This window comes from Miniopterus natalensis, chromosome 1, assembly GCF_054644295.1.
Source record: "Miniopterus natalensis isolate mMinNat1 chromosome 1, mMinNat1.hap1, whole genome shotgun sequence".
Classification (NCBI taxonomy): domain Eukaryota; kingdom Metazoa; phylum Chordata; class Mammalia; order Chiroptera; family Miniopteridae; genus Miniopterus; species Miniopterus natalensis.
In genome coordinates this window covers 41,213,293-41,228,510 of record NC_142081.1, presented here as the reverse complement: position 1 = coordinate 41,228,510, position 15,218 = coordinate 41,213,293, and the positions used below count along the sequence as shown (strand labels likewise).

At 53.9% G+C, this 15,218-nt stretch overlaps 1 protein-coding gene across 1 annotated transcript in view; it reads right to left on the bottom strand.

Moving 5' to 3' along the window:
- Positions 1 to 456: 456 nt before the first annotated feature.
- Positions 457 to 15,218, bottom strand: part of IGDCC3 (immunoglobulin superfamily DCC subclass member 3) — a gene marked incomplete at its 5' end in the record, with an annotated part of 38,968 nt that continues 24,206 nt past the window's right edge. Inside the window, 12 exons of the mRNA XM_087824136.1 lie at positions 457 to 2,465; positions 2,726 to 2,933; positions 3,096 to 3,234; positions 3,730 to 3,834; positions 3,992 to 4,183; positions 4,471 to 4,635; positions 4,834 to 5,081; positions 5,346 to 5,511; positions 6,591 to 6,749; positions 8,079 to 8,216; positions 8,869 to 8,999; positions 9,361 to 9,505. Coding sequence (XP_087680262.1) covers positions 2,241 to 2,465; positions 2,726 to 2,933; positions 3,096 to 3,234; positions 3,730 to 3,834; positions 3,992 to 4,183; positions 4,471 to 4,635; positions 4,834 to 5,081; positions 5,346 to 5,511; positions 6,591 to 6,749; positions 8,079 to 8,216; positions 8,869 to 8,999; positions 9,361 to 9,505 — 2,021 coding nt within the window. The remainder of the gene's footprint in view (positions 2,466 to 2,725; positions 2,934 to 3,095; positions 3,235 to 3,729; positions 3,835 to 3,991; positions 4,184 to 4,470; positions 4,636 to 4,833; positions 5,082 to 5,345; positions 5,512 to 6,590; positions 6,750 to 8,078; positions 8,217 to 8,868; positions 9,000 to 9,360; positions 9,506 to 15,218) is intronic.

Sequence of the window (15,218 nt, the reverse complement as noted above, 5' to 3'; positions counted from 1 at the left end):
AGAATACCTCTCTGTGGGAGGTGCATGGGTTTAGATGCCCCTCTCTCTGACTCTGGCCTGCCCAGCACCTGGCTTAGTGCCGGCGGGCTGTCACTACAGAGCCAAGGGACGGTCTAGGATTCCTTACTGCCAGCTAAGGAGGCATGGAGCAGTGGCTGGGATGCAGACCCTGGACCACATGGCCTGGCCTGGACTCAAGCTCTGATCCTGCTGTAATTGACTTATCATTTCTGTAAAATTGAGATGATAACTAGAATATCACCTCCCAGGGAGGTTGTGAGGACCCAGGAAGCCTCCCACCGGGGGAGACTTAGTATGGGTGGTGCCTATATGTGGTACATAGCAGTCTGCTGTTACCATGCTGGGCTCTGACCCTGAGAGAGCCCGGCCCAGCCCACACGCTCACCTGCTCCTCCAGGACCTGAAACAGCCACCAAAAAATGTGAGGTTTACTTTGGCAACAGGACTTTTATTCAGTCAAAATAAGTAGAGTGTGACAAAAGTCAGGCCCAGTCAGGCCAGGTGGCCCCCCATCCCCTTCTTCTCCCAGACCCACCCTTCCCACAGGAGAGGGGGTTACAGGATGAAGGGGGGTGCAGAGAAGCCACTGCAGGGACCAAGAGGGCACTATCTGGGAGCTTTGAGGAGCCCTCAGCCGAGGCCCAGCATTTGGGAGAAGGGGCGGACTGCCCTTCTGAGACCACACGGACACGACTCCAGTCTTCTAGGAAAACATCACAAAGTCTACCTTCTTCAGCTAATGAAAGTTCAGGGGAGGGGGTCCCTAGAGGGGTTGGGGTCAGGGACTTTATAGTCTAAATCTCACACTTAAGGAATCCACTTATCTTTTTTCCTTTAAAAAAAGTTTTCTTTCTGCTATTTAAAAAAATGTTTCTGAGTGTAACCAAAAATAGGTATTTGTTTCCTTGGTTTTCTTTTTTCTTCTTTAACTAAGTATTTCAAAGAACAACACAACAGAAAAGAGAAACAAGAAGTCACAAGAACATAAAAACCCTTAAACACACCTTGTATAAAAATAGCTTCCAGCCACACTTGCTGACAGCGGTCTTTCCACTGTCCAGGGGGTGGGTCAAGCTGGCTGTGTCCCATGGGACAGAGGTCTGGAGCGCCTCTGCTGGGGACCCCTCCGCACGCACACACACACCCATCACGCACACAGTACATTCCGGGGGCAAGCCTGCTCCAGGGCTCTGTGTCTGGGCGGGACAGGAGGCAGGCTTCAGAGTGACATCCCACCCTCCCAAGGCCCAGGAGGAGAGAGGGTCATAGGGATCCCAGTCAAGGATGACTTGGCTGAGAGGGTCAAATGGGAGTGGACAGACAAGACAAGATGAAACAGAGCACCGGCAACGTGCTGGGAGGTGGCTTGGTTTGGAGCAACAATTTATATTTCAAGGAACAAATTTTCCTCTCATTTTTGGCTTTTTTTCACATTTTCTTTGACCAATTCCATCTTCATTTCTATAGGCCCCAAGGGGCCTACCCTTGGTGACTTAGCCTCTGGCCTCCTCTCTGGGGAGAGACAGGGCTGTGGGTGGGAGGAGGAGCCAGGAGAGAGGGTCCAGTGATAACAACACAGGCCCAAGAGCCAGTGAGCCTTGAGGTAGATGGTTTCTTTCACACCTGGAAATAGGGAAGTGCTTTTTTTTGCCTTTTTTTTTTTTTTTTAAACTCTGGACAACAATGTGGGGAGGGGGAGGAGGTGCCCATAAAGGGGCTTGAGGTAGGAGTGCATTTGGGGCTCTGTGGGGGAGGGAGGCTGAGGCCACAGCCACTGCCCCCAGGACATTCATTCCGGCTGAGGTAGGTGCTGAGAACCAAAACAGCAAAAATCCATCCTGAGAAAACAAGGTCGGTGGAGGGTGACAGTGTCAGGGGCCCAGCCAAGGCAGGGGCATATTTTTGGAGTATGATTCACCTTCCTCTCTCTTCTTTTTTCATTTTAAGTTTTGTGTTTTTTTTAAAAAAGAAAACATTAGTTCAGTTCTGAGTCATATGGGCACCAGGCAGAGGTGAAGGGTATTAGCCCAAGGGAGGGGCTGCTACAGAGACCCCTCTAGGTCCTTGGGGGTTCCCTGCCGAGGCTTCTTGAGGTCTTGACAACCTGAGGGCCATCAGAAATGCTGGGAAGCCCCCATCCGAATCCCACGTGACAGGAGAAATCTTGCCTTTGACCTGAGAATGGGGGGTTGCCCCCCTCAGAGCTGGCCAGACACTGGCTACTGTCCCGAGAGAGCTGGCTGCGCGGCTGGTGCTGAGGAAGGCTGGGCAGCTTGTCCTTCACTGAGGAGGCCGGAGCCTGTGTCCTGAGGTGGTGGGGCAGCTGCGGGGCCTGCGCACGGAGCCTTGGCCTCCGACGTCCTCTCCTCCCGAAGGCTGAACCCCTGAAGTGGCAGCATGGAGAGCTGGGTCTCCTCATACAGGGCAGGGGCCGCCGGATCCTGCTGGGGAATGGGCCAGTCACACAGGTGTCAAGGGTCCACAAGCCCTCCAGCCAGAGGCTCAGGCTCTGGATCCAATCCCACTCAGGGCTGAGGGGCTCCAGGCCTCCCTGCCTAACTCAGGGGCACAGAGAGATGCACCGGCCATGTTTTGTGTCTGAAGAAGACCTTGGTGAAGGCCGATGGCCAAGGTACAGGGAGGGCAGGATCAGGCGGTGGTCAGAGCCTGAAGGAGGTGGTTTGCTCAGGGTTGGGACACTCACCGGGGGTCTGGGGTCAGGCTGGCCCCCGGCCCCGGCTGCGGGGAACAGCTGCTCCAGTTCCTTCATGTCCGCACATTTCTCGTCTCGGCCCAGCTGGTCCCGATCTCCCAGTCTGGCCCCATTCAGTGCCAGGACACCAGGGTCCCTCTGGCTCCGGGGGCCCTGAGGAGGGGACAGCTGGTTTTCGACATCCTTACACAAGAGGACCCTAAAGGGTGAGCCAAGAGTTAGGGAGAGGAACGTGGGAGGGAGGGAGAACAAAAGGATCGAGACAGTGAGCCCAGACTCTCCTCTCCCCCCGCAGCTCCTCCTTCTCCAGGCCTCCCTGCCTCAGGTCAGTCCAGCCCCCTCTCCCTGGCCCAGTGCCCACCTGCCCCTTTGGCCGAACAGGAGGAAGAGCACACAGAAGATGATGCAGGTCACCCCGATGTGGATGCCAATGACGATGCCTGTGGTGGACATCTGGTTGGTGGCTTCCTCCTTCCGGCAGTCACATGGTGGGCTCAGGGCTGTTGGGGGAGGTGGGTTGGGGGCTGTGGCTCTCCTGGTCTGAAGCGCTCTCAATTGGGTCTGAAGCAACCCAATCTCTGGGAGCTCCTTATCTCTGTACTGCTCCCACCCGCAAGTCCCCAGATCCTTTGTCCTTGCCTACGGGACCCCAGCCCAAACTTTTCAGTTCTTTTTACCAGTTATTGAACACTATGTGCCAGATACTGGGAATAACACTGTACAGCCGCGACATAACTCTATAATGTGGGTATTATTATCCCTCTTCTATAGAGGAAACTGGGGCTTAGAAAGGTTAAGGAACTTGCCCGAGGTCACACAGCTAGAATGTTGCACAGCCAAACTTCAAACTCAAATCTAAGTCTATGTTCTCAAGGGCTGCATGCACTCTTCTACCCTCTTACCTTCCCCGGGTCCCTGCTCCCCTCTCCCTCGGCCCCTGGCTTCCCTTCCTGAGTGCCAGTCTTTAGCCCCACATCCCAAACCCAACCCCTCACCTGTCCTCTCAGATGCTCCCCTCAAAGACACAAAGCGGACTGTGGAGTTGCCCTCCCCATGCTGGTTATAGGCGAGCAGCTTCACCTCGTACACTGCAGCAGGGTCTGGGGGAAAGGCGGGGAGGGCTGCTGAGTGACCCTCAGCCACCGGTGGGTGGCTCTATCCTGGCAGGATAACAGAGGTGACACCTGTGCCCCACCTTCTGGCCTCAGGCACTGCACCAAGGCCAGACTCCCCAAGCCCAGGCTGTGTCCGCCTCACCGAGCTGGCTGAGGTTGTAGGAAGAGACAGTTCCAGGCAGCAGGATGGGGCCGGTGAAGGAGGCCTTGCTTGCTGGGCGGTAAAACAGCTTGAAGCCGCCCTGGTGCAGGGCTAGCCGGGGCCAGGGCTCCCACAGCAGCTGCAGGGTGGAGCTGCCCAGGACTCGCACTGACAACGGGGGTGGGGCGGGGGCTGGGGGTGGGTGGAGAAGGAGGCCAAGATGTGAGGACTTTTTCCATGTTCCACCGGTGACCCAGACCCCCAAGAATTTGACAGCTCTCTGGCTCCTGACTCTAGCTTGCTGAAACTGTACCTTTACATGAATTAGAAAAGGACACCCCTTCCTCCAGATAGAACCAGCCCCCACTCAGCCCCAGAGCCAAGCACTCTGTGCAGTGCCCAATCTGAAAAGTGTGCATGGTGGTTGTGCTCTGATACCCCAAGTGTCTGCAGTTTTGTACTCCACAACCCAGCCTCACCTTCGCCTAGGGTGCTGGCCAGTGTGGGCGTCGAGGCTGAGCTGGCCCCTCGTGGGGTGTAGGCCTTGATGTAGAAGCTGTAGGCAGTGGAGGGCTCAAGGTCGCTCACCAGGTGCTGAAAGGTGCTCTTGCTGACTGCTTCCTGATACTCCAGCTCTGGTGGGTCTGGGGAGGTGGAGGGTAGGGCAGGTGTCAGGGGCATGAGAGAGTCCTCCCAGCATTGGTGAAATGAGGGCAACCAGGGTGCAGGGGGGAGAAAGAAGGGAAGGTGTTGGGCCAGGACAGGCAGATGTCAGGGATAAGAAACAGTGAATAAGAGGAAGGGGCTGCAGAGCCAGCCTTGCCCACTTGGCCCCCCCGCACCAGCAGCCTTCCTGATGTGCAGGACATAGCCGATGATCTCCTTGGTGTTGACCAGGGGCTCATTCCAGGACACGCGGACCTCAGTGGACGATATGGAGACAGCTCGCACATTGATGGGGGGCCCGGGTAGCCCCTCAGCCCATAGCACGGTCAGTCTGGCACTGGCCTGAGAGGAGCCAGCACTGTTTTCGGCCACACACTGGTAGATGGCCTCATCTTCAGGGCCGATTCCAGAAATAGTCAGGGTGCTGCAGGGGGAGGGAGAACCTCAGGTCCCATCCTCCTCCCAGAGTACCCCTGCAGGTGGCCAAATTTCCCCATTTGAGAGATGACAAAACTGAGCTCCTCCAGAAAACAAATGGCTTGTCTGAACTTTCCCAGCAGGTTAGTGGCAGACCTGAGATTCAAACCCAGGTCTCTAGCTCCCAACTTAGCGTTCTTCCCTGGTGGGAGGTGCCGTCTGCCCAGGCCACTGACTGTAGGCCCAACCCCAGCATAAATCACACACATGCCTGTTGTTATTCTTGAGCCTGACGTGGCCTCCTGGCCCCAGCACCTGTCCATTCTTCAACCACGTGACGTGAGGGGGCGGCTCACCCTGGGCTTGGCAGGTGAACATGGCTGTGGTCCCAGCTGGCCTGGAAATGGACTGCGGGTGCTGGACAAACTCTGCTGGGGCTGGATGGGGGGCACAGAGAAGCATGAGAGCAGTGGGGGGTCAGGTGGAGAGGGACGAGGCAGCTGTGAGTGAAGGGATGAGTAAAGGGGAAAGGAGGACAGGGTGGGCTCCCTGTACACATCCCTTGGAGAACCCTCCAGGTGGGGCCCAGGTTCCAGGAGATGGTGGCAGGCTTCACCTCTATCCACCCCAGAGGCAGACCCAACAGAGGGCTCCATTTTAATGACTATTTAAAAGACTGACATTTGTATCCGAAAGCAATCAAGCTGAGCTCCCTGTTCAGGAAATTGTTAAATAAATAAATGTGCTAATAGGTTTGGCTGCACCTTGAAGGCGGTAATGACGGGGAGATGGATGAGCCCTCCGTGCCAGCCCCCCTCGCCTCTACATTCAATTCTGCTCTCCTCCAATCCCAGGCCTCAAGCCTCCATTAACACCCGAGAAATGAAATGCTCCATCACTTTCATTTGGACAGATTAACGGCACATGGAATGCTAAACAAACGAGCATTTAAGTCCCTAATACCCCTCTCTGCCACCCCTTCCCCAGCTCTCCAGGAGGGCACAACCACAGACAACCTCTACGAAGGGAAATCCAAGCCCAGTCCATGCAGACAGTTGAGCCCCAGGGCAGAAGGATGGACAAAATGACCTGGTCAGCTGCAGAGGCCTGAACACTATGGCAGTGGAGGCCAGCTTGGGGTGTGAGTGAAAGTGACAAACACGCTGAGAGCGCGCAGGCAGGTGTGAGCGTGGAAGTGCCGCACGTGTGAATGAAAACAGCATGTGGCACGAGGGACATGTGTGATCAACACGGAGAAACCAGCTGAGATTATAAAGTGGAAATAACTGGGGGCGGGGGGGGCGTGTTGGCACCTGGAAGTGGCACACAGGGGCCCATGACCAAGAATGTCCTCCCATTCCCCAAACACCCACTCCTGGAGGAAAGCTGCCCCATTGGCCTGGCCTAGGGTCCTGGGCTTGGGCCACAGATGTTAATGAGGCAAGGAATAGGGCAGGAGGAGAGGACTGTGAGGAAGCTTCTTTCCCTCCTCTCCCAGGGGTGGGGAGGTAGGTACCTTGCACCACCAGCCGGCCCTGTGCTGTTCTTCTCACCCGGGTGCCAGGCCTGTTGGCCGCACAGACGTAGACGCCCGAGTGCTGGACAGTCACATCTGAGATGATGAGGTTCCCGGTGCCCAGCACCTGGATGCCCTCCACCCCAATGGGGCGGCCATCTGAGGAGGAAGAGGACTGGATGTAAGGGAGGGTAGGGAGATGGGTGTGAAGAGGAGGAAGAACAGGAACATTCCAGACTGCAGAGCCGCCTACCTTGCAGGGGCTCCAATCTCTGACTCGGCACCTTCCCTCCTGAGCATCACATCTCCACATTGTGGAGGTGGCAGGAACAACACAGAAAACTCTTGTCTAGCAGTAGAGACCCATGTCCTAATTCAAGTATTCTCACTCACTCAGTGGTGACCCAGTCCCTTCATCTCGGCTTCTCAACCAGGAAATTAAGGGGTTTGAATTAACTGGACTTTTCCCAGCCTTGTTTGTCTCTCTTGAAAAAAGTTCCATGGTCAAATATCCATTCTATTCCTGGACTGTCACAATGCCCATTAATATAAAGGCTCTGAGAAGTCCTGCAGCAGAAGGACCTGGTTAACTCTGTTTCCCAAACTTGTTAGACCACCAATCCATTCTTTCACTCTGCAGATCATGCTTTGGGAAATGCTGGACCAGATGGTCTTTGCAGTGCCTATGGGCTCCTCCTAATGGTAAGGCCACTCTTTCCAGTCTCTCCCAGGGACCAGGCCCTCCCCCAACCCCAGGATCAGATTAGCACAGTCAGAATGCAAGAAGACAGCTCCCCATTCAGTCCCTGAAGTGGTGAAATCTACTCCATTATCCCGCCTGGTGCCCCCTCCTTCCCCAGTCACTCAGCTGCTACAATGTGGTGCAGTCTCCTTGTGAATGCCCACCCCACCCTGTCCCTCCAGACTCTCCCCCCCTACCCCACCCCTCGTGACCTTTCTGCTCAGACAATGTGGGCCCATCTGCACCCTTTCATTTCTCTCCTTCAGCTGCCTAGGGATTTAGGCCAGGGATTTAGGGGGCCAGGCTAGAGACTGGGGGTGAGGGTGTGACAACTGGTTGAGATTTTGAGGGGTCTGGGATTGCATAGCTGGGGTGTATGGCCAGGGTACAGAGGGCAGAGGTGAGCAGGAGGGGAAAGAGACCAGGGTGGTGAGAGGTGCAGAGGGGTTTTGGTGGGCCCAGTGTTGAGGGTGAGGGAAGCAGGGGGGAGGGACTGGAGCAGGACTAGACGAGGTAACCCAGGGAGCTAAGCCATTCGTGCAGGGGGAAGGAGAATGCACTGGGCAGGGGGACCTCCCTCATATTGCCAGGAAGAGGGAACTAACCTTCTCCCAGGCCTTGCAGAGACTGGACCCCCACAGAGAACAAACAGGATTCAAAGTCCCCCCAGAGCTGGGTGATGAGACTGGCCCTCCCAGGGGGTGGGACTGGGGTGGGAGAGGCAGGGGCTTTGGGATGAGGCTCACCCAGGCGGCTCCAGGACACAATGGGGCGCGGGTTGCCCGTGGCGACACACTCCAGCACCGCGGTCTGGTGCACTGTCAGGGTGAGGTTCTCAGGCCCCACGAGGATCATGGGCTCCTTGTAGGCCCCAGAGCCCGAGCCTGGGAGGAAGATGCCACATTTCTTCATTTCATTTCAGACCCTTCCTACCTCCTCACCCCACCCACAGCCCAGGACATGGGGGGCAGAAAACAAGCTTCAGCTCAGAAGTCAGGTCCTGTAGACAGAGAGGCAATGCCAGGGGCCCCAGGACGTTGCTCACACCCATCACTCTGCTCCTGGCTCTGCAGGCCTCTACTCATGGGAGAGCTACCAGGATGAGCAGAGGCTGGGCTTCCCCAGGTAGAAATGAGCCAGGGAGTGGGCCTTGGATTCCTTCTAATTTTTTTTTTTTAAATATATCTTTATTGATTTCAGAGAGAAGAAAGGAGAGAGAGAGACAGACAGACAGAAACATCAATGATGAGTCATTGGGGATCGAGCCTGCAACCCGGGCATGTGCCCTGACCAAGAATCGAACCCTGATCGCCTGGATCCCAGGTCAACACTCAACCGCTAAGCCACGCCCGGCCAGGCCTTGGATTCCTTCTGAACCTTCACTGCGAGGAGCACAGAGCTCTGGGCTTAGAAAGTTCTCTGTATGCCCTTGGCTGACAAGTCTCTGGTGGCCAGCTGAAGGGGGACTGATCTGAGGGTGGGGAGAAGTCGAGAGGCTGGCTGAGGGAAGAACAAAGCAGAGCAAAGGACCCTCACCTGACACAGTGAGCCTGGCCCCATGGCTGACTCGGACACTGGCAATATTTGAGGCCACGCAATGGAAGATGCCGCTGTCCTCAGCCCGAAGTCCTGTAATCTGCAGGACGCCCTTGGGCAGCAATGTGTACCTGTTGGGGAGGGGGACACAGGTGACACCAGCACAGCCATTGGCACCACTGGCCACAGGGATACTGAGCATCACAGGCACAGCCCAGTGCCCAGGTGCTGTCCCAATGTCACCGTCATCATCACAGACACACACCGGGGATCTCGATGCACCCGGAGTTCCAGCCTTGACAACCATCACACACACCCCTTCTCATGGATACATCCACGAGCATCAAATCTGGTCCCCGCAAGCCACGGGGATACTCAGTCTCTACACAGTTGCTGAAACCCCACCCTGGAGCAGGCAGGCAGTCCTTCTTCAAGGCCCAGGCCCCAGGCCTGCCCCTCTGTTCTCCCCCAGCATTTCCACGTGTGGCTCACCTCTCATTGTCCGTATCAATGGGGACTCTGTTCTTCTCCCACATGATCAGGGGTTTGGGAAGCCCATGGATTTGGCACTGGAAGCGGGCCACGCCGCCCTCCTCACCCACGATCGCCTGGGGATGCACGTGGAAGTCTGACATGGCTGGTGAGAGAAAGGGAGATGTGTGGGGGAGAGGCACACAGCTGAGGAGCAGAGGGAAGTAGGGGGGTGGTCACAGGCCGGTGTCCTGGAACCCCAGAGCTCACCTCACCCAGGGGCAGGGGTTTTCCTGGAACTGGCACACACAGGGCATCAGCTTGGGGACATCCTGCCTCCCACCGTGGGAAACATCTTCCCCTAAGGCGTCGTACAGGCTGGGTTGGCACACTTAGAGAAAAGTCTGGACAAATTCTTGCATGACAAACCTCTAACCAGGAAATCTTGTGCTGCTGACCCACAAAGGCCAGTCAGAGAAAACCCTTCTCCTGAGTCCTGCTGCCTAATTTTCCCCCCTGCTTTCTCATTTATTTTTATAAACTTCCCCTTAGCAAGGTCTAGGTATTATGCTGCACGCTTTAGAGAATAGGAAACTGAGGCCCAGAGAGGGGAAGCAGGTAGCCCAGTGTTGCTCAGCAGAGACACCTGTCATTAAACCCTGGTTACCAGCACCCAGAGGTATTCTTTGCCCTTCCTCATCACCCCCCTCCCTGGTTCTTCTACAGCTTCTAGATGTACCCCAAGGGGGTGGTATATCCATCCAAAGTGACAAGCCTCTCAGAAGACTGTCAGACCTACCAATCTACATTTCAATGCGTCATAAATATTCAGGGGCCCCTTCCCCACCTTTTGGGAATCTGAACTGTTTGAACCCTGGTCTGCAGAGGCTGGTACAGAGGGGCTGTAGCATACCCCCCACCCTATTTTAGGCTGGTTAAGTGTCCCTGGACACCCTCATTCCCACCCATCCCCAAACTTCACCCCATAAAGCCCAGGGAAGGGGCCCCTCCCTCTCAGATTCCCAGCTTCAGCACCAGGGTTGTGATTTCATTAAAATCCACTTTGCTTCAAGTGCGGGAAGGCAGCTCACCATCTGTCCAGGCAGGCAGCACCTCCCTCCGGCACTCCATCAACTGGGACAGTCGTCCCCTCCCAGAAGTACCCCTCCCCCCACAGCAGCAGGGGTGCCGGAGCTGGTCCTGGCTCCTGATCCCTGCTCCCTGGTGTGGGTGGGCACACCCTGTCTCAGTCCCCCTCAATCCGCAGGCCTCTTCTGGACTCCAAGGCAGCCCAGAAAGGCATAGCCTTTGTGCCCTTCTTTGCAGAGCCTCTGGGGGCTGATTCTTTTGTGGCATGTTCTCCATCTCATTTGCATGTGGTTCATTAAATATAAACATGCATAAAAATCCCCTGCCCTGCCTCCTCCTCTTTCAGGGCCTCCAGGGAACACGGCTGATGGGTGTGAGTGCCTCCTTGCACATGTGTGCAGATCTGTGTTTGCCAGGAGAATGTGGCTACCTTGTGTATGTGGTATGAGTGTCCACGGCTGGATGTGAAGGGGGGTTTGTGGCCCTTGGCTCCTGTGGCCGGTGTGTGATTCTGATAATCAATCACATGTGTCCCCTTGTAGGTATAGCCCGTACAAATAGCACCTTGGGGCCCTGGGAGCAGGAGGTGGGGGCAAGTGCCCCAGCTGGTGTCCCCATCAGGCTTTCGAGAGGATTCCCTAGGGAGTGGCAGAAGGTCAGCCTGCCCTGTCTCAGGCCAAAGGCTGTGTTTGGCCAAGGGCCTGCAGGTCAGCCCAGGAGCTTGGGGGTGGGGGCCAAGGCACTGCTGGGGACCCTCTGCTCCCTCCAGGCCTCTCTGCCTCACAACCTCCACCCAGGAGGGCATGGCTGGAAGCGGGCTGGGGAGTGTGAAGGCACCCAGGCTCCTGGGTCCAGGGTCTCTGCTCCTTGGGCCCTGCCCATTCAGGATCTGGGGAGCTGCCTGCCCCTCCTTACTCCTGCTAGAGAGGAGCTCACAGACCCCCAGGGTCCATGGGCGGGGACTAATGGCTCTGCTGACTACAGATGCCTCCTCATTAAGGAACTGAATCCTTTTGTGTTTCTAGCCCCCATTCTGGGCTCCCTGGAGGCTCCCAGAGCTAGAAACTGGTCTGAGGAGAGATACAAGGGATAGGGCTGCTTCTTTATCAGGGTGTTGGGGAATGGAGAAAGTCTAGCCTCTATCTTCTAGCCCCCCTTTCTCCCCCAAAACTAAACAATGGCAGTAGCATGGATTTAATGTGACGCTGGAGAGTAGTGCTCGAGCAGGATGGGTGGTAGGTACGAGCCAGTCTGCTCCTCTTCACGCAGGTCCAGTGGGGCCCCTTGGATGCAGCTGAACTCCGTCCCTGCTCAGGGCCCTACATTTCCCTCTGTCAGACAGTGGCACCTTGCTGTGCCTCTCCGCTTAAATCATTTGCAGACTGCCAAACATTTTATTTGAAGAGTAGCTTTGCCTTTAAAAGTGCTTAAGAACAACTCATCTAAAGTCAATCCCTATATTTTACAAAGGGGAAACTGAGGTCCAGACCCAGTTGGTGGCTCTACCAGGCTGGAATCAGAAGTTCCATACCCCCAGCCCTCTACTGGGGTGTCCCTTAGTTCTCCAGCAAGTTTTTCATTCTCCAAGGGCAGGTAACTCTGGAGACTGCAGGTTGGGCCAGCCTCTTCTCGCTGGTTGGGAGTTGGCACCCTGCTGCAAGTTGCAGCGAGGAGTAAGAGCACAGAGATGGTTCCTCAAGCCCGTCCCTTAGAGCCCAGCTGGCTACACAGATGTGGTCCAGAGGAGGTGGGTGCAACAGGAAGGTGTGGTCCTCTGTCTTGGAGGCTCCTTCTTTCCTCCCCTTCCTCACGCCCCTACCCAACCCCTGCCCTGCACATCCCTAGAGCCTGGGCAGTGCCATCTGGTTTGCAAATGAAGAGGTGGGAAGGTAATCCAGCTCTGGCTCCTGCCACCTTCATAAACAGTCTTGGTCCATACTCAGCTTAGCTGGGCTCTCTTGGAGTCTTTCACTCACTACTAATTCAGAGGTAACAGCATTTTTTTCTTTAGGAAGTCAGAGGAGAAAGTTTCTTGGGGCCATTTAAGTCTTCTCCAATCTCTCAGAGTGGGACATGTTCGGTCTATAAATCTGTTTTGCCCTGGCTTGTGTTAGCAGGACACAGAGCCGGGGGAAGCTGTGCCTCATTGTGTCTCTTAGGGGATGGGGGCCTTGGCAAGCATGGGTACGTAAGGCTGAGGGTCAGGCCTCTGAGCACCCTGAGCCCTGAGCAAGTCCTCCCGGAGGCCACTGCGTGATGGATAATGGTACACACAGGTTACAGGCACTATATATTTGTGGCTGGTGGTGGTGGTATGTGTCTGTGGCTGGTGGACATGAAGGTGGTACTGTGGCTTGTGGCTGTTGTTTTCTACTCCTGCTGACATCTCAGTCAGGTAAGGACAGTCTTCAGACCCTCACTCTAGCTGGGTGACGAGAGGAAGTAACGGGCAGTGGTTGGGAGGCCCTTCCAGTGTGAGGGCGAGAGCGAGAGACAGGGTAAACAAGGGCCTGCTTGGGAGCAGTTGTGGAGAAAGGAAGAAACACCTTTGTCCCCAAGCAATCCAGGAATGAATCTCCTAGCCCCTCTCTACCATGACCTTGGGTACAGCCAGGCCATGGGGAAAGACAAGGGCAGACAGTGAGCCCAGCAATTCTCCAAGCTGTAAGAGAGCAGAAGCAGGCAGGAAACGACTCCTGGACACCCCTATAAATCACCCCAAGGGGAGGGGTCTCCTGAGAGCCAGATCTAGAGCAGCTCGGGGAGGGGAGGGGAGGGGAGGCTTTCTTCCTGGTCCAGGACCTCTGGAGAGGTCAGGCCTGGATCTGATTAGACAGGCTCCAGGGGGACGCTGCGGGGCAGCGAAGGGTCGAGGCAGAGTGCTGGGAAGGAAGCTGGCGGCTCCCCCCAAGCCCAGCTTCCCGCCCTTTGGCTACAGGCAGATTTTTATCCGATGTGTGATGACAAAAAGACCAATGGGTACATTGGGATGAAGAGTTCAAAACAGCCTTTGCAAAAGCCAATGCCACCGGGGGTCTGAGGCACAGACTGTCTCCACTCTCACAGTCATTCAGGAGGAACAGCCACGAACTGCAGCCTCTTCCAAAGGCCATCGAGCCAGTCCCCTCCTTGTATCTATCCCTCCCAAGAACCAGGGATACGCAGCCTCCCGGATGCCCAGCTCCTTCTCAGGCAGCTTGGGTGATTGTAACGTTTCTCCTTATACTAGGGACACGCCCGAATCCCATGTTTCTACCCACTGCCCAAGTTTGCCCTCTAGAGTCACATTTTCCAATATAGTAGCCAGTTGTTAAGCACTTTAAAAATGTGGACAGTCCAAACTGAAATGGTGTTAAGTGTAAAATACACACTGGATTTCGAAGACTTCATATAAAATAAAAAGACACTAAACATTAGGGAAAAGCAAACCAAAATGATAATGAGATGCCCTCCACACTCATCAGGATGGCTACTATCAAAAGCAACAGAAGATAGTGTTGGCAAGCATGTGGGAAAACTGGAGCCCTTGTGTACTGTTGGCGGAAATGTAAAATGGTGTGGCGAGTATGGAAAACACTATGGTGTTCCTCAAAAAAACCCAAAAAACCGCACAACACACACACACACACCACCACCATAGAATTGCCACACAACCCTGCAATTCCACTTCTTGGTATATACCCAAAAGAATTAAAAGTAGGGTCTCACCGAGTTATTTTTACACTCGTGTTCATAGCCGAATTATTCACAATAACTAACACATGGAAGCAACCCCAGTGTTCATCAATGAATGAATGGATGGATAAACAAAATGTCCTATATACATACAATGGAATATTGTTCAGCCTTAAGAAGAAAAGAAATTCTGACAGATGCTTACAACATGAATGAACTTTGAAGACTTTAGGCCAAGTGAAATAAGCCAGTCCCTAAAGGACAAATACTGTATGATTCCATTTATTTGAGGTACCTCAAGTAGTCAAATTTGTAGAGACAGAAAGTATAATGATGGTTGCCAAGGGCTGGGGAGAAGGAAAAAGGGAATTATCGTTCAATTGTTCTAAAGATGGATGGTGGTGATGGTTTTCACAATATGAATGTATTTAATGCCACTGAACTATATACTTAAAAATGGTTAAGACAGTAAATTTTATATTATGTGTATTTTACCAGAATAAAAAAATTGGAAAAAATAATAATTTTACTTGATAATAATAATTAACAATTTAAAATACTGATTACAAACTGAAATAATATTTTAAATTTTAAAGGTAGTCCAAAAGTATAAAAGTATTATTAATAATTAAAAATAATGATTATCTATGGAATGATATTTTGGATATATTAAGTAAAATAAAATTTACTGTTAAAATTAACTTCATCTGTTTTCTTTTTAAACATTTTTTTGGTAAATGTGACTACAAGAAAGTTTTAACTGACCTATGGCAGCTCACATTATATTTCCACTAATTAGCACTGTTCTAGAAGACACAACCCATTTTGTTCTTTACACAGAGCCCTTCAAATACTTGAGGTCTGGGTGTTCCCTGAGAAAGATCTGAGGTAAAACACCCTGAAATCCTTCAGCCACTTGTGACGTGAAATGATGTTCAGATGCCGTCAGCCAAGGCAAGCTCTAGCCTCTAGCCAAGCTCCGAGTGGGCAGGGCCCCCTTACAATGACTATGGCATCTGGAAGTGGCCAGAGCCCTTTGGGGAAGTACTCACAGGACTATGTTACCAGAGGACTTAGCAGATTTCAGCCATCAGCAGCGGTGAGCATCCCTGTGC